At 38.2% G+C, this 23,099-nt stretch overlaps 1 protein-coding gene across 3 annotated transcripts in view; it reads left to right on the top strand.

Annotated features, from left to right (window-relative positions):
• The window catches only part of abr (ABR activator of RhoGEF and GTPase), a 151,937-nt gene that overhangs the window by 62,506 nt on the left and 66,332 nt on the right, over positions 1 to 23,099 (top strand). For all 3 annotated transcript variants that reach the window (XM_034300558.2, XM_034300559.2, XM_034300560.2), the window contains 4 exons: positions 7,225 to 7,323; positions 11,514 to 11,699; positions 21,075 to 21,182; positions 21,736 to 21,796. In XM_034300558.2, coding sequence (XP_034156449.1) covers positions 7,225 to 7,323; positions 11,514 to 11,699; positions 21,075 to 21,182; positions 21,736 to 21,796 — 454 coding nt within the window. The remainder of the gene's footprint in view (positions 1 to 7,224; positions 7,324 to 11,513; positions 11,700 to 21,074; positions 21,183 to 21,735; positions 21,797 to 23,099) is intronic.

Raw genomic sequence — 23,099 nt, 5'->3', positions numbered from 1 at the left:
ATATAATATTTTTGGTCATATTATCACTCCACCCCTAGTGTGTATTCCAGTCTCTACAAGCCTAAGTACTTGATTTTTTTTCCCCCAGTTTGTTCACATTATATTCTAAACATGCTTCATATCCAGCACTAGTCTGAAGAGGTTACACCCACATGCACAAAGGTTTCACGCAACACACCCATCCACAACTAAACAAACAAAACGTCCAGCACTCGTTGCAGTAAAGTTGTTCACAATAAAGCTCCATGGATTTTGGCTGTGCAGATAAATTTGCAGATAAAACTTTATAAATGGTGAGAATTTTACAGTTTTAATGAAACAGCTTCAGTGAAGGGAGATCTCAGGATGCAAAGCCGGAGCCCAGAGTGATAAATTCACTTTTACTTATCTCTGTCGGTGAATTTCCTTGAGATAAAACAGCAATCTGGGCTGAAATTGTCACTAATGGCAAATCAAGAGCTAGAAAGTGAAAAATAAGGTACAAGTTTATATTCTATAGAGTGCGTATACAGTAGATTATTTATGCAACAACCTTCATTAACAACCAAAACTGTTGACATGTTGCTTAAATTCAGTTGATAGGCCAGTTGATGACAGTCACCTGACTGGTAGTTGAGGCTTTATCCATGTTTTTGACCTCTGCTGTGGAAACATACACTATATGGCCAGAACTTTGAGGACACCTGATGTTCAGACCCATATGTGCTTGTTGATCATCCCATTCCAGATATAGTCCAAGCTTTGCTCTTATAAAAAGCTCCATTCTTCAGGGAAGGCTTTACATTAGATTTTGGAGTGTGGCTGTGGGGATTTGTGCTCATTCAGCTTTTAAAAAAGAGCATTAGTGAGGTCAGGCACTGACGTTGAGTGAGATGGTCTGGCGTTCCAGTTCATCTCAAAGGTGTTCTGTACAGGACACTCGAGTTCTTCTACTCCAAACTTCTCAAACCATGTCTTCATGGACCTTGATTTGTGTACAGACGCTATCATGCTGGAACAGGTTCAGGCCTCTTAGCTCCAGTGAAGGGAAATTGTAATTCTACGGCATACAGAGACATCCATACAATTATGTGATACAACTTTGGGGGAGACCCTCATATGCATGGGACAGTCAGGCGTCCACAAACTTTTGGCTGTATAATGTATTTAATGCGATTTTGCTGTTCACGCTGTCGTTAAAAAAAAAAAAAAAATAGATTTAGGCCATTATTTCCTGCAATCTGAACATACACCATATATCATAGGGCTCCTCTTGAGTATATTCACATACAAAAGGTTGATAGAAAGACGCAGTGAGCCAAATTTTGGCTTCGTATTTCCATAGCAGAACACAAAGCCACAGATTTCCGATACACCGCCTTCAAACAGAAGCTCTTTGAATAAACTTTGGATTGCTTTCATCCTGGTTAGGAGAGATCTAGAGAATGGAGCTTTTGTGTCCTGTCGTGTTTACCCGATATAATAAAACATTGGCTTCTTAACCTCAAAATGCAAACTGTTTTGGCGTGTTTGGCGAGCTGTTCTGCTATGTCCTGCTTCCTTTATTAAAATCAACAACCAGCATAAGCAAGTCCCTATTCAGAGTTAACCATGGCAGGGCTTAGGGAAGAGATGTGTTCAACATCCAGTTTTAAAGCAACAATGTTTATTTTCATCCATTTATAATACGCATCGGGATGAATTATCGTGTCTGATGCTCCGCAGTACAACATAACAAGACAGTGGTTCTGTACTCACGAATACATAACATGCAAAATTCCAACAGTATAAAACAAATGCAGTAAATACACCAAGCTTTTCTTAATTAGCTTTTATCTTTTATTAATCCTGTTTAAATAAACCAGGTTTAATAATCCCTGGCTAATTTGAACAGGTGAAGTCATCATTATTGTCGTCATGAGAGGTTCAGCACGTCCTTTAGCTTGGATTCCCATAAAAATCCTGCGCTTTGAGTCTAAATTTAGCTTACTGGAAGTATTACAGTTTCATGGGATTATATTAATAAACACTCGGTCTAATAATCGATTCTATAACACCAGCTAATCCACAGGGACTAATATGACAGATTAAAATGTGCTATTTAACAACAAAACACAGTATAATCATTGCTATAGTGACATTTTGATTAGAAAGTTTGCTAAAAAGAGGAAAAGAGAAGCTGGTGAGGGAGCGACTATTTGTAGCCGTTATAAATTAATCAATAACAGAAACGAACTTGTTTTTCGCAGACTTGGATGAATTTTTACTCACAAGCTGTGGTATAAAAGGAATAAACCCCTTCGTGAAGTACTGTTATTGGAAACTAATAAGCTTCGGGGTGGTAACAGCATCACACCACCCAGCCGTTGATTGTTTTCCTATAGCAGCATGAGCCCTAGTGTAATAGTCCTTGTTTATTTAACACATAATAATGCTCATGCTCCAAAATAATATCGTTATATATAAATTGCTAGTGCAATTGTAGCATATGTGAGAGTAAAGTGTGCTGTAAATGAATTTTATTGAGCGATTTATCAAAAACTTTCCAGATAAAGGTTTAGGTAACTGAAAAAGCGTAAACAATTGGATGCGGATTTTCTTTACGCTATTTGAGTATTTGACTAGAACTGTTCCCTTATATATTAATGAATGAATGAACATTTTACCTCCAGCTGTAATCCCATGTTTTGTCTACAACAAAATAATATCAATGTTACAACAGCTGGAGAAGAACGTATAGCTGTATATGTATAGCTTTCTATCTATAATGTGCCATCCTACGCAAAGTACCATTCTGAAGTACTGTAGTGTCGGCATGCTTGTATAGGAAAATAATCAACATCAGGGTGGTGTGATGCAGCTTGATGCAACGTGGATTTACTGTTAGTACCCTGAAGTTGATTATTTTCCAATCGCAGCATGCCGCAAAGTGTTTAATTCCTTTTATACCACAGCGATGTTTGTCAACGATTACAATTTTCTTAAAATTGGCGACTTTTTATAGTTTCTTTTAATGATACGGCATGAAGGCGAAACAAGTCACAGTGGAAAAAGTTGCACTGGAGACTCCTTCCAAAAATGCTAAATGAACATATAATATCAACAATTACATACTTTTTTTTTTTTTTTTTTTCTTAGAGAAATGATAGCGTATTAGATCGAGTATGTTAATATAAACCTGCGATTCGTCTTGCAGCTGTTGTAGAAAATGAATCAACCAAACAGAATGGAGAATTCAGCAGTGCTGTGGTGCAAGTGGCTATAAACAATGCTCGGTTGTAGTTACTAAAAAGGTCAGCATTTACATAAAGTTAGCAGGTTTCTCCGACGTTGTGCGAGTGTGTGACTTTTTTTTCAAATTGATTCTGTATTATTATTAGTCTGAAAACTAAAAGCAGTCGAGTCAAGGTATCTAGGCACATGTTATGATCTCAAAGACATTTCACCGCTTGTCTGAGAGACTTTCTGTTCTTCTGATGAACTGATAAAGAGCTGATGATGCATTTCAGATGTATGAAGATTATAAACCAAGTCTAGTTGAGTTACGATGAGACTATGACACTATAAATGTCATGTATTAGGAATTCTTTAGTGGGTCACCACAGAACGTACGATTATAAACAGCATCCAGTCTCTAAAGTAACTCCGTTAGCTCAGTTAGTTCTTAAAGCCACTTCGCTCTCCAGTAACTTTCTCTTGCTTATTTTTACTTTACTAAAATAATAATAATAATAATAAAAAAAGCCATTGTTCAAGCCATTCGTTGACGAAAAAAAAAGTTTTCTTCTAATTTAAAGTTTCAATCCTTCAATAGTTGCTGGAAATTTTATTCCTAAAACATGCATTTCCTTAGTGAGTTATCTAAAGACTTTTTTCGTTTCTTTTTCTTTAATTTTCATAGATGATGTGTTGATTCATGCTGAAATGTTCTTTCCTGGAATTCTTTTCATAGCTGATAGAATTTTTCGTATTAATTTTTGCAAAATTGTCTATTTCTTAGCCTTAAAAGTATTTTATTTTACATGATTTTACACATTGGATAATTGGTCTTAAAGCCAGAATTTGATTTTTTTTAAAATATATATTTCCTAATTTTAATTGAAAGCAACCCTTTATCCATAAAATTACAATATATCCATTTCTTTTTAAATTTAAATTTTTTAAAATTAAATTTACTTTTTTCCGTTGTGTGACCATTGATTGTTTTGTAACAAAAATCTCTTACACATTGAAATAGTCTTTTTTGTTCTTGTTTGGTTGTATTTTTTATTTTTATATATATAGTGTTTTTAATTACAGTAAATATATTTAAAAGTAAAACAGTGCAAGTTAAATCTGTTGTAAGAAATATCTTTCATAATTTTGATCTCAAGTGACATTCCTTTTTTTTATATATTCCATAAAATAACATTAATTAGATAAACTGTTGTCCTACAAAAAAACGGACTTTAAATAATGTTTTTTTTTTTTTTTTTTTTTTGGTAATATGCAAATTAGTGCATATTTAATGATTTATTGTTCTTTTTTTGGTGTATTTGTATTTGTTTGTTGTGATATTAGTAAAGAGGTAAAAAAAAAAAAAAAAAGGGGGGAGCGTGGTTCCTGACCTTAGGTTAGAACCAAATTAAAACCTCTTTATCCAGCAAATGCACGTTAGGTGAACATTTCAGGTATTTGCAGTGACATTCAGCATACGTTATGTGCAACACACACAACATAGTAACATGTTTAGAGGATTACATAATGAAAACAATCCAGAAAGTCAGGGAAATAACCTTTATTACTCGGGGAAATAACCTTTATGTTAGTTGTGCTATTACTGAGCATTGATATATTAGAGAAAACACATCGGTGTGTGTGTGTGTGCGTGTGTGTGTGTGTGTGCGCGCTGTAGTGCAACGGAGGTAAGTATAACCTTTCAGAGTCACACAGCACATTGTTCACAACCTGAGAGAAGTGTGGGATGAGTGCATGGTCAGGAAATTGGTCACTATATTTAGCAGCTTTCTCATTTAGTAGCAGTTAGTCACTGGGGTGGTACGTTTCCTCTCTGTAAACACAGCCACTGTTTGTTCTTCTATATGCTATAATCTATTTTACAAGCCACCCATAACTTTGCGCTTTGGTCTGATATTTGGCCCGTGTGGGCTCTCTGAGCTCGTTAAATAACGCCGTGTTATTGGGTTAGTCTGCTAAATGATGTAACGGGCGGAATATGAAAAGTAGGCGCACTTTATTTGGAACAGTATGAGCGTGACTTTTCTCTCTCACTCTCTTCTCTCTGTAACTGAGGAAACAACAAGGCGTGTCTCACAACTTTTATTCAGGCCTAGGCAAACAAAACAGAAAGGGATTGCTACCTTCTCCAAACAGTGTTAGAAGTTTTAGCACCAGAAAACTGGAATTTTTTTATCAGCCACCAGTTTAGTACCAAAGGTTCGAGCTGTATAGGTTTTGGCACCTGCTTAAAGGCTGGTGAACTAGTGGTACTCATGGGTGGATCTAGTGGTACTGTTTGTTGCTGATTGGTTACACAGACTGTACCACACACTGAAAACAACTCTAAATAGAAATTAATAGCCGGGTGTGTTCGGTGTGTTTTGTCTAGTGTATATATCATGCCGTAAAATGCAATAAGCAACATTTTATTTTATTATACTTTTCCATTTCTTAAAAAGAAACCAGACAAAAGCAGTATTTCTGTGACACAAACACAGGATAGCTGTTTTCTGGTTGTAAGAGGCGTTGACTTTTAAAACGATGTTATTTTTATGTTTTTATCAACAAATCATTATTTAGTTCCTCTTGGGATTTTTTTGTCTTGTTGTTGTTATGCACTTTTGTGTCACTAATGTCACCACATACAAAAGAACAGTGTTAATTCAGTCATGTTGAACTTAATCATGGTTCTCTTGCACACCGTAATGACACTTCAACTGTCACCTCGGTGACCCTGAAAGTCATCTCTGTGACCCTGAAAGTCACCTCTGTGACCCTGAAAGTCACCTCTGTGACCCTGAAAGTCATCTCTGTGACCCTGAAAGTCACCTCTGTGACCCTGAAAGTCACCACTGTGACCGTGAAAGTCACCACTGTGACCCGGAAAGTCACCGCTGTGACCCTGAAAGTCACCACTGTGACCCTGAAAGTCACCGCTGTGACCCTGAAAGTCACCGCTGTGACCCTGAAAGTCACCGCTGTGACCCTGAAAGTTATCTCTGTGACCCTGAAAGTCACCACTGTGACCCTGAAAGTCACCTCTGTGACCCTGAAAGTCACCTCTGTGACCCTGAAAGTCACCGCTGTGACCCTGAAAGTCACCTCTGTGACCCGGAAAGTCACCACTGTGACCCTGAAAGTCACCGCTGTGACCCTGAAAGTCACCGCTGTGACCCTGAAAGTCACCACTGTGACCCGGAAAGTCATCTCTGTGACCATAAAAGTCATCACTGTGACACTAAAAGTCGGCTTTTAGAGCCTTGTGTTGTGGTGTCCTCTGTTTGTGCAGCTTGTCGTGGGAGACAAAAATTGGCTTTGGACAGATTTTGCTAGTGTACACAATCTATAATTTGGACAGTTTGGACCTTTTCTTTAAACACTTACATGTAAACACTTACAAACACACACTTAAACCTGCACTTATACACACACGTCTGACTTTCTGTCTTTGCGAGGACCTTCCATTTGCATAATTATTAATGCAGGTAATTATGCTATGACCACACCTAAATCTAACCCTAACCTTAACCTGAGTGACCAATCTTTTGGCTCTTTTAGTTTTTTTTTTTTTTTAACAAACAAAACAAAACAGTTCCTCATGGGGACCAACCAAATGTCCCCACAAGGTCAAAAACTGTCAGATATTCCTATCCTGGTGGAGACATGGTGGCCACAAAGTTCTAAAAACTGTATTGGTTTAGATCTTTACTTCAGATCGTTTCATACGCTTAACAAGTTAATTAGTGTTCATAAATAAACACACTCATTTGTCTGCGCTGAGCTTTCTGTCTACCTGAATTAGTGTAACAAGCCCTCAATGTTTTCAGGTTGGAGTGATGTGACATGCTGATGATAAAAATCATAAAGATGATGTCGTAAGGAGTGTGTAACAGCCCATCCATGACTGTGTTATTAAATTTAATTAACACATCCCTGATTTATTATTATTAATTGATTAAATATCTGAGTGAATGCAAAAAATACAGTAAATAAGCTGACTCTCGTCTGACTTTTTCGCTTTCTCAGGGCGACACAGAGAAAGGTCTGGAGATGAAGAAGCTGGTACTTTCCGGCTTTCTGGCCAGTGAGGAGATCTACATCAACCAGCTCGACGCCCTGCTGCTGGTATGTATTGGCACCCTCTACTGAGGAACCTTCCAGTTTGCAAACGCACATGCTTTCTTTAACATTGTCCATCTATCTGTATGCATGTGTGTGTGTGTGGGAATTCAGTTTTAAGGGTAGACTACTTCCCCTTTTAACGTTGTCAAGGAAGTTTCACAAAGTTTCACTGATGTCATTTCCTGCAGCGCTGTCTGTGTAGGTCAAAGTTTCACATATATAGATGGAGCTTTACCGAGCATCTCACCACAAGAGCATGCGACTTAAATAACTTTGTTCTGCAGCTTCGTCCTGGTTCTTAAAGCTTTTCAAATACACCTGAAGTGGACCGGGATCATGGCGTCTGTCTCGAATATCTTACTTCCTCTCTGAGGAGAGCAACCACATAACCGCACAGTAAAACTCGGCTTGACTGAGAAATGGGTCATTAGCGTCACAGGCAGGAGCTGTATGCGTGATAAATTCTTCACTGACTTCTACAGACTCTGAGAATACAACAAACCTTTAGAGAAAAGACATACAGAATGTATATCTTTATAGAAATAATGGATTGGACGCTAATCAACAGTGATACCCTGTTACGCGAAAGTACTCTACGCAATGTCTGGATTGAATACTATTAAAAGAAATCTCCGTTCTGAAACACATTAAATATGTTTCTATTGAATTCTATTGATTCTGGTGCAAATTTGTTGGTTGGTGCTGTATTTTCATTATTTCTGTGAGAAATTAATGGCTGTGCTAGCTTTGGAAACTGAAAGTATTAGCATGAAAACTAAAGTGCTAAAGGTCCTAACTTGGAATTTCCAACCTCCAACTAGGAAAAACCAAAGAATTCCTACTCGGAAAGTCGGGGAAGGTTGCCTCAACCGTGAATGTTCAGCACATGATGTCAAACAACATGGCTGCACACAACATCAACAGTAAACAAAGTAGTACTTCTTTACTTTAAATGCAGTTTTATTGTATACACTAGTATTTGGTTTAGCTTAATCAACATACAGACGTATTATCTTGTCAAATCTGTAACATTGATTATACAGTTCTCTGTTTTCAGAAGGTAAATACATCACTAATCACAGTTAGCTAGCTAGAATGTTGCAAACAAAAGAGAACATGGAGTTAACCAACATGACAATAGACCAACATGTCGACCGGAATTTCTTTACAGAAGAAAGCTTGGACACTGCTGAAGATCTGTTCTTAATTCTCAAGATGAAATGCAACTTTATTTCAAGTCGTGATTTAACAGTTTTTAAAACTGAAATCCCTAGTTCACGTGTATACGATGTGATTAATGTTTCCCTAACACAAGGCATGTTGCTCAGTTATAGTTTATAGCCGACAGCTTGTGATATTAGTGTTACAGCTGCACTGTGCACTGATCTATATGCTGAACAGATCACACCACAGTCTCGCACTTTGTTGTTGAATCAGCAAACATCAGACGTTGTAGCTCTTCCTCCTTCATTTCAATCAGTGGTGCGGTATTACTACTACAGTTTTGACCTTACTTATGAGGAAGCAAATCGTTTCAGTCATTGTGTTGACGGCGTCATGCAAAAATTGCATGTGTATGTAATGCAGTCGAGTCTGGTGCCAAAATCTGTCTTAGATCATGCACGAGACTTAATTAAAGCAGTAGTACACAAAGAAAACACAAAGAAAAAAGCTTTACTGGCCAATTGAAAAAGACCAGATGATGTTTTTCCAATTTTCATCTGTCCAGTTTGGGTGAGCCTGTACACACTGTTGCCTCAGATTCATGTTCTTGGCTGACAGGAGTGGGACCTGATGTGGTCTTCTGCTGTTGTAGCCCATCTGTCTGAAGGTTGTGCATTCTGAGATGCTTTTCTTCTCACCATGGTTGGAAAGAGTGGTTATTTATAAACTCTAGAGACTGTTGTGTGAAAATCCCAGGAGATCAGCAGTTTCTGAAATACTCAAAGCAGCCCATCTGGCGCCACCAACCATGGTCAAAGTCACTGAGATCACATTTTCCCCTCTCTGATATTTGACGTGGGGGGCACGGTGGCTTAGTTGTTAGCACATTTGCCTCTCACCTCGCCTCCAGTGTTGGAAGTTCAGTTCCCACCTCCATCCTGTGTGCGTGGAGTTTACATGTTCTCCCAGTGCTTTGGGGGTTTCCTCCAGGTACTCTGGTTTCCTCCCCCAGTACTAAAAAAGGGGCTGTAGGCTGATTGGCATCTCTAAATTGTCCGTAGTGAGTGAATGGATATATGAGTGTGTGTGATAGTACCCTGCGATGGGTTGGCACCATGTCCAAGGTGTCCCTCACCTTGTCCCCCCGAGTCCCCTGGGATAGGCTCCAGGCTCCACGTGAACCTGTGTAGGATAAGCAGTACAGAAAGTGGTACAGTACTTTATCTGAAACTTTTGACCTGTATCTGCCACATGATTGGCTGATTGGATAGTTGCATGAATGATCAAAGTGTTCCAGTTTGTGTATTTTCAATAAATGATACAAGTATGTATGCTCCACTCCTTCCATGGCTATGTGTGTGAATCATGATTCTTTTCATGCCACAAAATGGACACTTATCTATGTAAACATATGTATGGTTCATGTCCAGTTTGACTAATAGGTACAGTGATTGTTATTTTTGGGTACATCTGAATTGGAACAGGAAAAACTGTGTTACAGACAGGAGAGGTGGGGTGGGAAAACACCATAACACACACATACACACTCTAATTGTGGCATCCTGGTTCATGCTTTCCTTCAATCAGATATAAATTACTAGTGATAAGCTACAGGATGTCCAGTAATCCACTCAAGGAGAAATTCCTAGCTAATGTGCTTTTTTGGAAACTACAGATATTCCAGTAAGCAAGAAAAAAGAAAGCAGAATGATTAATTACGTTCACATTTATTCATTTGGTAGTCATCTTATGTAAGCATAGTAGAGAACAATCTGTTAAAGGATACCACAGTGACACAAATACAAATTTCCACCAGTTTGTGAGGAAAAGAGTGCAAGATATAACAGATAAAACATCTGAATTAGTTTTGTGTGGAGGTTAAGTGATGAGATCTATGACTTTAATCCAGTACAAATAGGCAATGTCTGTAGTATTTCCAAAGGAATACCTTCTGCACTTATCCAGTGCTTTCTCAGTAAATAGTAGCCCCGTTCAAATCGCTAAGCCCAGAATATACGTCCAATACCGTATCATCATGATGGATGGGAAAAGCCCAACACCATACTTTATTTAAGAGCAAGAAGAGTTCATGATGGACCAGCTATTTATTTCAGTAAATGACTTGAGACACAGGGAGAGCAAATAACTATCATTTTGTATTTATTCTAAATATCGATGTCGACTTTGATGTGTTACCCAAAATTCTCAAATCTGATTGGTTGATTAAGAAGATGTTGATTAATTTTCAGTTTTAAAGGACGTTGCATTTTGTGATTTCTCTGTAACAAGGTGGGGTTTTCTTTCCTTACTAACTTCAAGAGAAAGTGAGGGAACGATCATTCCTAGCCACTAAAATGCAAGTGATGGCCGCCAAATCCAGGGGCCATTTCTACAGTCTGGACTAAAAAGAAATCAGCCCCAGCCTCTATTCCATACCAATCTGTGTATTTTGACTTATGACTGCTTGTGGTGGTGTTTGGTTCCACAAAATTCAAACTACTTCCTTGAAGTGCAGAGTGCTAGTCAGATCCCTGACAAATGACATTATCAAACCTTCTCTGATAAAAATTAATCCACTAGAACAGTTCTATATTAATACTTAGGGTGTTAGGTAGTGTGAGTGTAGATAAGGGGGAAGGTTAGATATAAAATCACCATTAATATAAGTGTAGATGGAAAGAATACTGCCTACTGTAAACACTGAGTCACCTGCTTTGTTGGACTTTTCCATTAACTTTAATGTATCGTGATTATCTGAGGAAAGTCCCCCCCCCCCCCCAAACACACACACGCACACACACACACAAACACATAGCCAGAAAATGGTTAGTGAAATCTATTCACACTTCCCTGTTTTTTGGTAACTTTCATGGTATGGCAAATAAACTGAAACCTCCCCCCTGTATCCAAATGTTCTGAAAGCTAGTCGCTTCCTTAACTCTGCTTCTTAACCCTGATTTCCCTCACCTTTCTCTCTCTCTCTCTCTCTCTCTCTCTCACTCACTCTCTGTCTCTCTCTGCCTCCTCAGCCTATGCGTCCTTTGAAGGCCACGGCCACCACGTCCAAGCCTGTGCTAACAATGGAGCAGATCGAAACCATCTTTTACAAGATCCAAGACATCTACGAGATCCATAAGGAGTTTTACGATGCCCTTTTCCCCCACATTCAGCAGTGGGATGATAAGGTCACAGTCGGACACCTCTTCCAGAAGCTGGTGAGCTAATCTGAGCTAACATTTATTTACGCTAACAATGGGCTTTTTTTTGTTGTTTTTGGATAATCAGTTATACATCAGTAATATGTAGTGATATACCTTAATGTGGACAGATGCTACATCTCACTGATCACTATCATTGTTCTTATTGTTCTTGGGGAGACCTCCCCAAAATATCACATTGACAGAAGTGTTAATAATTTGGTTTATTTTGAATCTGTCGGTTTTTAGGTTGTATCTGTTGATGGCAGCTCCGCTTTGTGCTGCGTAATTAGCATCTTTGAACAATGAGGATTTATGATGTGTGGATTTCCACACATTCATGTTCTCTTGACGGATTATTCAAGTTTTTCAATTTAGGTTTCTGCTACTTCTAGGTAACTTCAGGGTTCTGCATGTTCAGGGATCTGCAACTCCATTGTAATTTCAGGATTCTGTAATTGCACACTTCAGTAACTTGCAGAGTTGCAGGAAATTAAAGATTCTGAAACATCACGGTTCTGCAACTTAAGCTTGTGTAACTTCAGGGTTCTATAATTTCAGTATTTCATAACTTCAGGCTTCTGTAACTTCAGGGTAACTTAATTGTTTTGCAACTTCAGGGTAACTTCAGACATCTGTAACTTCAAAATTCTGTAAATTCAGGGTAACTTCAAGCATCTGTAACTACAGGGTAACTTCAGTATGATGTAAATTCAAGTTAACTTCAGACTTCTGTAACTGCATGGTTCTGTAATTTTTCCGAAGTTCTATAACTTCAGTGCTCTGTAAATTCATCGTAACTTCAGTGCTCTGTAACTTCAGGTAACTTCTGTGATTTGTGTATGTCTGGGTAATTTAATTGTTCTGTAACTACAGGGTAACTAATGTAACTTTAGTGCAGCTTTAGACTTCTGTAACTTCAGAGTAACTTCAGACTTCTGTAACTTCCGGGTAATTTTAGAGTTCTGAAACTTTGGGATCCTGTAATTTTGAGGTAAATTTAAAGTTCTGTAAGTTCAGGGTTCTGTAGCTTCAAGTAAATTCTGTGATTTTCTGTACCTTCAGGGTAACTTCAGACTTCTGTAGCTTGTAACTTTAGACTTGTGTAACTGCAGGGTAACTTTAGACTTCTGTAATTTCAGACGTCTATAACTGCAGGGTAACCCCAGACTTCTGTAACTGCAAGGTAACGTCAGATATCTGTAACTGCAGGGTAACTCCAGACTTCTGTAATTTCAGACTTCTGTAACTGCGAGGTAAATTAAAGATCTGTAACTTGGGGGTTCTGTAATTTTGAGGTAAATTCAAAGTTCTGTAACTTCAGGGTAACTTCAGCATTCTGTAACTTCAGGGTTCTGTAACTTCAAGTCACTTCTGTGATTTATGTAATGTGTGGGTAAGTTAATTGTTCTGTAACTTCAGGGTAACTTTAGGATTTTATAACTTTACTATTCTGTAATTTTAGGATTCTGTAAATTCAGACTTGCATAACTTTGGGGTAAATTAATTGCTCTGTAACTTCAGGGTAACCTCAGACCTCTGTAACTTTAGGGTAACTTGAGTGTTCTGCATCTTTAGGGTTTTGTAACTTCAGACTTCTGCAACTTGTTGCCACCTTGAAGGTTCTGTATTTTCCTGGTTCTGCATTTTCAGACTGGCTTATCATTTTCTCCTTTTCTGCATGCATGTCACAGCTTGATTGTAGGTTCTCATGATCAGTGTTCTTATTTTATTCAGGAGCATGAAAAACCAGCTGAGCAACAGAGCAGTAAGAAATAATAAAATCAATGTTTGGGAATTTCAGGAATTTTGGTGGTGTAAACTGTGAGCCCACGTAAAAGTGTTCATACCTGGACGTCTACTGATTTAATGAAGCGCAGTAGGCCTCTCTATATACGAAGAAGAAATGTCCTGTTCTTAGCTGGAAAAGCAGCTAAGAGAGGTCAGAACATCAGCTGCACTGTGTGTGTGTGTGTGTGTGTGTGTGTGTGTGTGTATGATAGGTGTCTGTGTGGTGGGTGTCTGTGTTAGGTGTCTGTTTGTTGTCAGTGTATCTCAGTGTGACTTAATTTTAATTTTGGTGTGTGTGTGTGTGTGTGTGTGTGTGTGTGTGTGTGGTGAGCCTGGTTTGTGTCTCGTTTATTGGTTATAGTGAGCTTGCAGTGCTACAATTAGTCCCTTGTTCCCTTGCCTCATTCTTCTTTTAATGAATGTTCTGGAAGCCAAAATGAAGCCTGCAGTATCTTTGTTTAATGCAGGTGCATTTGTGTGTGCGTGTGTGTGTGTGTGTGTGTGTGTGTGTGCGCGCAGTAGCAAATGCGATTACAGCGCTCATTAAACTAGAAACAACTTGTTCTGTTTTCTATTAAGAGTACTTCCCTGGGCATGGAAACTTTTTTTACTGCATTAAAAGTACAGTGTTTGTTGTTTAAGAGCAAGGTGATGTGGGGGAAACACAAACACAAACACAAAAAGTGGAAATAGTACACAGTAAGTAGATGTTATCATGATTTATGCCGAATAAACACACCAGGTGAAATGAGAGAACGAAGCTGTTTATATGTCATACAGCGTATTGTGGAACCAGTCAGCATTTCGGCATTTTTAAACACAACACACACCATATCGTACGCGGTGATGAAAAGGAGCACGCTGTGTGAGAGTGGACTGTGCAGAAAACGTTGCACAGTTCTGAAGAAGTGCTGTGGTTAAATGAGCTTATTACTGCGTCACAGTTGGGGAGATGGCGGGAGAGAGATAGCGAAATAGAGAGAAAGAGCAATAAAGACTGATAGTGCAAGAAATAATGAATTGAATAAAGATAGTGGAAGAGAGAAAGAATTGAAATGAATAAAGATCTTTATTATATATATTCAAAAAGATGCCATTAATCACAAGATTACAATCTCAACAAAATAGTTTAAAAAAATCTATATAGAAAAGAACTGAGAGAAAAACAACTCTTTCAATTGCATATTAATTCAGATTGCCTAAAAATCAATTCAAATTCTAGATTTCACCAAATTTATAAACAACACCCGAGCGTTTTGTCCAGATTTTTGTTCTATTTTATTTCTTCTGCTAATGTAAATAGCTAATTTTGCTTGTCGTACTAAGGAATTTAGGAATTGTCAAACGGAACGATAACTCGGGACATATCTACTACCAAAGATAAAAGTTTTCATTGAAAATTTTTCATTCAAACAGCGAAACATTGTTGATCTCTCGACAATTTAAAAACGGGTTCCAGTCTAAAACAATTCCTAAAAGCATGAAACACCGTCTCTCATTCGGTACAAAAAGAACATTCAGGATTAACATCAGGATTTAAAATAGAAATAAAAGCATTAACTTCAGGGATGGCATGAATAATTCTCCACTGAATATCACCTGTCTTTTCTGACAGTGGTGGCTTATACAAGGCCCACCACTCTTATTCACTCAATCAGTTCTTTCGTCTAATCACTTTTGGTTAAAAACTTTTACACATCCTCTGTAAAGAGCTTTACTTGTATTTGATGAAGACACAAGATTTTGCAGAATCAAAAAAAAAAATTTTTTTTTAGCCTCTTCTAGTTTGGGTGACAAACGTAGGAACCAGTCTTTCCCCATCTCTGACTCGTCAGCTGTAAGAACAGACTTCCACCTTTCTACAAGTTGTGTGTCTAGCCGGGTTGATCCGATTCCCAAGTGTACTGCTGTGGACTCCGCTGCTGTAAAGTTCGCTCCTGCCTAGTTCAGTAGATGGCCCAGAGTAACAGTTTCGGAATTCAGAAGTAGTTTACTGTTTACAGGAACGTTACGGTTACTCGATGTTAAATCCAGTCGAGCTCCATGTGCTAGAGGTTCCTTGAGTAACCTGTAGATGGAAACCGTGGTCTCTATCCTCCGTCGGCTGATCAGACTCCACACCTTAAAAAGATTTCTGTAGAAGACTGGCAGCTTGAGGGTGTCCATCTTGTAGATGTCCATTTAAAAAAAAGTGATTATTAAGACTTTATTTAGTGTAGCGCATGCAACAGTTCTCCAGTTGGAAACAGTAGGTCCATAGAGAAGTCTTTGTAAAAACTGCAGACGGAAAGATGCTGTCCTGCTTTGCAAATGAATGAGCCCTTGTCCACCCTCTTCTTTTGGCAAGTACAACATGCACTCAGTTTAATTTGTCCCAAAAAATTCACAAGGACAATCTGTGTGTGTTTTAAGAAACGTAGAGGAGGGTCCAAACAAGCCAGCGGGATGATCCCACTAAATTATTAACTATTAAATCCCGTCCCCTGTACGACAAATTGGGTATCAAAATTGACAGGGAGAGAGAGAAATAGAGAGAGAGAGCAATAGAGAGATAGAGAGATAGAGAGCTAGTGGGAGAAATAAAGAGAAGGCGAGAGAAAAGGAGAAAGAAGAGAGCGAGAAATAAAGAGATAAAGCGAGAGAAATAGAGCAATAGTTGGAGAAATAAAGAGAAAGTGAGATAATTAGAGGGAGAAATAAAGAAATAGCGAGAGAGAGAGAGTATAAATAGTGAGTGAAATAGAGAGAGCAATAGAGAGAGAGAGAGAGAGAGAGAAATAGTAAGAGAGAGCAATAAAGAGAGATCGCCAGAGAAATAGAGAGATAGTGGGAGACATAAAGAGAGAGAAATAGAGGGAGAACAGAGCGAGAAATACAGCAAGAGGTAAAGAGATAGCGAGAGATATAGAGAGATTGAAAAATAGATAGTGAGAGAAATGGAGAGATAGCAAGAGAAATAATAGAAGGAAATGGGATAGTGAGGGAAAGAGAGGTAAATAGAAAGAATGAAATAGATACAGAAAAAGAAATAAAGAGAAAAAATAATGCAAGGTATGGAAATAGAAAGAATTAGATAATGAGATAATGGAGAGAGAGAGAAAAGAAGAAAGATAATGAGAAATAGTGAGAAGTAGAGGTAGCGAGTAAAAGAAGAGAAAGGAATAAAGAGGGATAGCAAGGGAGATAGAGAGAGAGAGATGAGATAATGAGAGAGAGAAGGAAAGAAATAGACAGAAAATAGACAGAGGAATAGAGAAATGGAAAGAGATAGAAATAGTGACAGCGTTTTATAGACAGAATTAAAAAGAGAAAGCAATAGGCAGAGAGAGGGAGGAAGAAAGAAGTGGGAGAGTAAAAAAAAAAAGATAGTGAGAGATATGGAGAGAGAAATTGAGAGAAATGAAGAGAGATAGAGAGAAAGAAATAGAAAGAGGGAATAGAGAGATAGCTGGAGAAATAGAGAGAGTGAGTTTACATGATAAACAAAGTCTGTCCTCACACAGGCTTTTTATACCCAAGCTGACGTGTGTGTGTGTGTGTGTGTGTGTGTGTGTGTGTGTGAGAGAGATGATATTAGTCGGGTAGACAGATGGTGCTGTAATTACAGTTACACAGAAGGAATAAACGAGCAGAAGCGAGGGATGAAGCCTCTGAGCATAAGAACATGTTGAGCATGAGTGAGCCACCATCTCTCTCTCTCTCTCTCTTTCACTCTCTCTCTCTCTTTCACTCTCTCACTCTCTCTCTCTCTCTCTCGGCACACATGCACTTTTCTTTGTTGCTTTTTTCACTTAATTACTCATTTTGAGAAACACTATGGCTTAAAGTGATACTGACGTGTGTGTGTTGGGTGTGTTACTGTGTATGAAGTCAGTAGGTGAGAGGCTGAGAGGGAGGGATGCTAAATAATGACAGGGTTGCTAAATGACGACAGCAGCATGACTGTAACACACACACACACACACACACACACACATACACACATAGACACACACTTTTTGGTTTCTTAAGAAGGGAAGATTTTCATTCATATGAGTACAAAAAAAAAGTCACTCCGCCAGAGGAGGTGCAAAACCCATATACTTTTTTGAGAAATAAGATTGAGGGATTGAAAGAGCGACAGATGAATAAGAGGGAGGAATGTAAAACAGTGTGTGTGTGTATGTGTGTGTGTGCCTTCATGTGTACGAGTCTGAGTTGTAGAATAGTTTTTTTCCACGAGTTTGCATCTGAGCCCTGGACTGTAGTGGGCAGTTCGCAAGCTTTTTATCCTGTCACAACGCAGCTTTACAGAAATCCAGACCCTTCGATGAACGAGTGAGAGGTGACACCAATGACATGAGGAAGACACCTTGAGAGGAACCAGCTTCAAAACGGGAACTCATCCTCTTGTGATATTGAGATTATGAATAATCCAGGTGTAGAAGCGTAAAGTCAAACAGTGCTAAGAGTGATGGAAGTACGCTGGGTTCAGTATGATCATACTGCCAATAAGATGACCATAGGACAGTCTTAATGATTACAGCAGCAGTTAGCAGCTCTTACGTGTTTTATAGCATTGGCTATCATTTTTTGTTGGCGATTTGTTGGTTCCGTATAATTATATTACACACCAACTGCACTGATCACCAAAGAAGTAGGTCTGATCTTCTTCTCAAGCTTGTATTTAGAAGCTTTAGTGAGCTCTTAGCTTGGATAAACATGACAGCGTTGTCATCTGGGAGCTTCTGGTCCGAGGCTGATGGAGAAACTCTTGAAAGTCAAATTTGCATTTCAAATGATTTAACGCAAGGCTACATGAACACACCATGCACGGAATAAAGCGCTTTGGAGCATGCTGTTATTGGAAAATAATCTCTGACGAGGTGGTGTGACCTGGTACCATCTGTTACCACTACAACATCACGTTCTAGAGAGAGAGAGAGAGAGAGAGAGAGAGAGAGAAAGCAAAAAGAGAGATAAAATAGAGAGAAACAGAGCAAGAAATAGAGAGCGAGAGAAAGCAATAAAGGGAAATTACCAAAGAAATAGAGAGAGAAATAGAGGGATAGGGGGAGAAATAAACAGAAAGTGAGAGAAATAGAGCAGGAAATAAAGAGAGGTAGAGAAATAAAGAAATCGCGAGAGAAATCGAGAGAGAAGAGAGCGAGAAATACAGCAAGAGATAAAGAGATAGCGAGAGAAATAGAGAGAGAGAGAAATAGAGCGAAAGAAATAGCACTTGAGAGAGAGAGAGAGAGAGAGAGAGAGAGAGAGAGAGAGAGAAATACAGTGGATATAAAAAGTCTACACAACCCTGTTAAAATAGCAAACAGGTTTTTGTAATGTAAAAAACAAAAAAACAAAAAGATAAATCATGTCAGAACCTTTTCTGCCTTTATTGTGAAGTTGCATCATATAAATTAAAGTGAAAAACGATGAGTCATTTTAGGGGAAAAAATTCAAAATGTACAATAATGTGCCTGCATAAGTTTGCACACCCCTAAACTAATACTTAGTTGAAGCACCTTTAGATTTTATTACAGCATTCAATCTTTTTTGGGTAAGAGGTAGTCAGGCTGGCACGTCTCGACTTCCTTGCAAAAGGATTCTAGCTCTGCTTGGGTGATTCGGAGCACTGCCACATTCCCAATTATAAAAGGGTGTGCACACTTATGTAAGCTGGGTATTGGGTATTTTTTATATTCTTTTTTTCTCTAAAACATTTCTATTTGTTTATCACTTGCTTTTTATATGCTGCAATTTCATAATAAAGGTGAAAAAGGTTTAAATTAGTTTTACTTTTTTTACAGCACAAAAACCTGCCGTTTTAACAGGAGTGTGTAGACTTTTTTTATCCACTGGAGAAAGAGAGAAATAAAGAAAGCATGAGAAAAAAAAAAAGAAAGAAATGGAGATATCAAAAAAAATAAAGATTTGAAATAATGAAAGATAGAGAGAGATAGAGATGGCGAGTAACAGAAAGAGAGAACTAAAGAACGATTGTGAGGGAAAGAGAGATATGAGATAGTGAGAAGGAGAAGGAGAGAAATAGAAAAAAATAAACAGAAATAGAGAAATGGGAAGCCAGACAAATGGAGAGAGAGAAAAAGAGAAAGAGAGATAGTAAGACAACACATCCTGGAGTGTTTTATTCTTCTTACACCATGGAAATTTGGTGACGCTTACACTTTTTTATTTATTAAAGAATTACACATTGTACTTTTATCTGTTTATAGTTACTTTTAAGTGCATGGAATATCTGCAAATCAAGCATGTTCATGTTAACACTTGCACTACAGCAGCTATAAACTGTCATTCCATCATTTTCTCTTGAAGTTAATAAGACAGAGAAATGCAGCTTGCTACAGATTCAGATGTTCAGATTTCCGCTGCCTCCTGTTCTCCTGTGTCAAAAACACTACAGAAATGCTACGAATAAACCATACATCTCGGCATATGTCGTGAAAGTTTTGTCTTTATATCCAATGACGCCAGACAGGTGGAACATTGTGTATACATTATAAACCAGCATACTTACTTTATAGCCCGTCGGCTAGCTGGCTAGCTAGCGCACGTTGATTTGTTCATACCTGTTAAAGGTGTTTCTGGTGAAATTAACGTCCTTTCTTCCTTTTCACCTTCATCTGACGCACTTTCAAATTTTAAGTTGAAATTTATAATCCTGAAAAGAATCGTCTGCCATGTTCGCTGATGATGTCACTGACACTACTATTGCGCTGTTCTATAAAACATTCTGCGTATAGTCTAATAAAAGTTGCAGTTAAGTGCCCCCTTCTGTGCAAGGTTAAGTACTGCATATATGTGATTAACTGCGTAATGTGATTAACATATTATTGGCTTTGCACACTTATAAGTCTCTATTTTGTTGTTTTGCAATTTTACATTATTCCATGTTTACAGTGAAGTTAAGAAATGATTCCTCGACTCTGCTGTGTTTGATACAAAGGGCAGAACAACTAACTGTTTCGAACTAGGAAGTGGAATTTTATTTAACAAACAGAGTGATATACACAGTGAAACGTCCCAGTGCTGTTATACTAAATATTAGCACTCTTGGAACACCGCTCGACCAATCAAATTAGTGGAACTGACTGTTGTATAATAACTGTTAATAAGCACTTCTGTCAGGGCTGCTGTTATGGAAAATGAATCAACACCTTCTGACCAATCAGATTGGAGAATTCAACAGGGCTGTGGAATAATTCTTAATGCGGTAAACAGTGGGACGCCGATCCTGACTCAGTACTTCTGTAATGCGTCTACTTTAATACCTATAGACGCTTAGAAACGTAAGGCAAAGAGAGCGCCTTTAGATGTTTAAATTTGCAACGTAATCGCAATTTTCGCAATGTAATTTTTCTACAGAAGCTCTAGTTTAAACAAAGACGCTCTGTTGTAGGCTCATCATGCAAACTAAAGGGCTCCGTTCTTTTGTCCTGCCATATCTTTCACCTGCCCTTTATCTCTTCTCTTCCCTATTTGGCTCACTTCCTTGCCGCTTGGTCTGTCTTTCCTCGTCATGCCGTGTATCCTTGGTCTTCGAGGAGCATTTGAATTTCATGATCTCTCTCTATGTGTGTGTGTGTGTGTGTCTCTCAGGCCAGCCAGCTTGGCGTGTACAAAGCCTTCGTGGACAACTACAAAATGGCCGTGGAGACGGTGGAGAAATGCAGCCAGTCCAACTCCCAGTTCCAGAAGATCTCCGAGGTGTGTGTACTCATTGAGAAGTCTCTTTGTACCTTCTCTCTCTCTGCTCATCCTTTATGCAGGAGGCCTTCATTTTCAGGAGGTGCAAACAATGTAAATGCAGCCTTAAAGATACAACAGTGGTCCTTGGGGTCCAGTGAATTTTTTCTTTGAATGAAAAAATTTTAAAGGTGCATCGGCTGAAGGATGTGTTCTAAATGCACAAAGATGTCCCCTTGAAAAACCACTTGGTACCTTGTAGCATTAAAGGTGCAGTCTGGTGTCTTATTTTGAAAGTGGAGCACTTGCCGTACTTCTGCAGTATGATGTATGTTCTATAAATATACAGTGACAGTGAAGTTGTATGCAGAAGACATGATGATGATTGAACTTTAATAATAAACACATTTGAGAAGCACATGAAGCTGCAGCAAATGCAGTCTCATTTCTCTTCATTATCCTGCACAGCAACAATGTAATGAGGTGTGTGTGTGTGTGTGTAAAGTCTTTTGCTGATGCAGAAATCTCCTTCATCTGTCCTTCATGTTAAGTGCTGATCTTCTCTGTTTAACAGAACGTCAAAGTCAAGGGACCGAAAGACTCTAAAGATTGCACCACTATTGTCAGCATGGAGGGTAAGCCAAACAAGCCATGTGTGTGTTTGTGTGTGTGTTAGTGTGTTAATGATGGGTGTGGTATAATAGTGGGGCACTTGGGTGGAAATGGAACCACCAGTAGAAATGTGTCAAAAATAGTGGTCCTTATTGTCTTTACAAAAGCAGTCTCGAATGCTTTAAGTGATGGCATTGAGTTTTGCGTGAAAGAGATGCATAGTTACCTACGTCAGAAAAGTAATTACATAAAATTTCACGCATTTGAGGTGGTGAGCGACAGTTCAAACAACCGTGATTGTGCCAAAGTGGATCCGTCAAGCATCAAACAGCCATCGCGATCAGCCATCACACAGTAGAAGAGAGCAGCTGTTGGACTCTCACATGCACACGAGCAATGAAATAAATCAGATAATGATTGATTAGAAAATAAAAGATTTACATTTAACCTTTAATAAGATATGAGATGTTAAAAACATTATCTAGAATGGTTTGTGGTGCAGCACCTCCTGATTGTATAGTATTAAAATATATTAATTTTTATTATTTTTTTTTAATTGTCTGCAGTTAAATAAAAAAAGAAATTGAATTCATGATTCATATGTAATACTATAAGTTTGCAAAAGCATAAATAAATTTAAAAAAATAATAATAATAATCTAGTAACAGTGGATTTAAGGCTTTCGGTAGTCCATTCGTAGATCGTGACCACTGTGTTGAAAATGTCATGTCATGAAATATATGCTTTGCCATAACATTTCCACCTGCAGAATGGTTTTAATTAAATAAAACAGTTACCTAAAATTAGCTAGCTTCATCTGGAAATAATGTTAACTTGGCCATTAAAAAAAAATGTGTGCTGAGCTGGTCTGTGAAATTTATTTTACATTTAAAGCTATCCCTGGCTGCAAAAAGATTAACAAACCCTGATTGGCACGATATATTCTTGCTTAATGTTAGCTAGCTTGCTAGTGACCTTAGACACTAGCTTACATAAAATAAAAGCCTAAAACCAGCTAGCATGTTAGTGCTTTGTTTCAGTGAAGTTATATGTAGCCTAGTATTAGCTAGTGAACCTGGCTAGCTACTTAGTCAGACAGTTATATAGTTAAAAAGATAGTTACTTAACCAGGATCACTAACAAAGTAGCTAATATTACGCTACATACAATATAACGTCACTACAAACCAAGCACTAACATGCTAGCTAGCATTAGGCTGCTATTTTATGTAACTTATGTAGCTAAGGTCACTAGCAAGCTAACTAACATTAAGGAAGAATTATATTGTGTAAACCAGGGGTTCTTAAACTTTTTGCAGCCAGTAAT

The sequence above is a fragment of the Pangasianodon hypophthalmus genome, chromosome 27 (assembly GCF_027358585.1).
Source record: "Pangasianodon hypophthalmus isolate fPanHyp1 chromosome 27, fPanHyp1.pri, whole genome shotgun sequence".
NCBI lineage: Eukaryota > Metazoa > Chordata > Actinopteri > Siluriformes > Pangasiidae > Pangasianodon > Pangasianodon hypophthalmus.
Note: the sequence above shows the minus strand (reverse complement) of the source record. Positions and strands in the feature narration are given on the sequence as shown.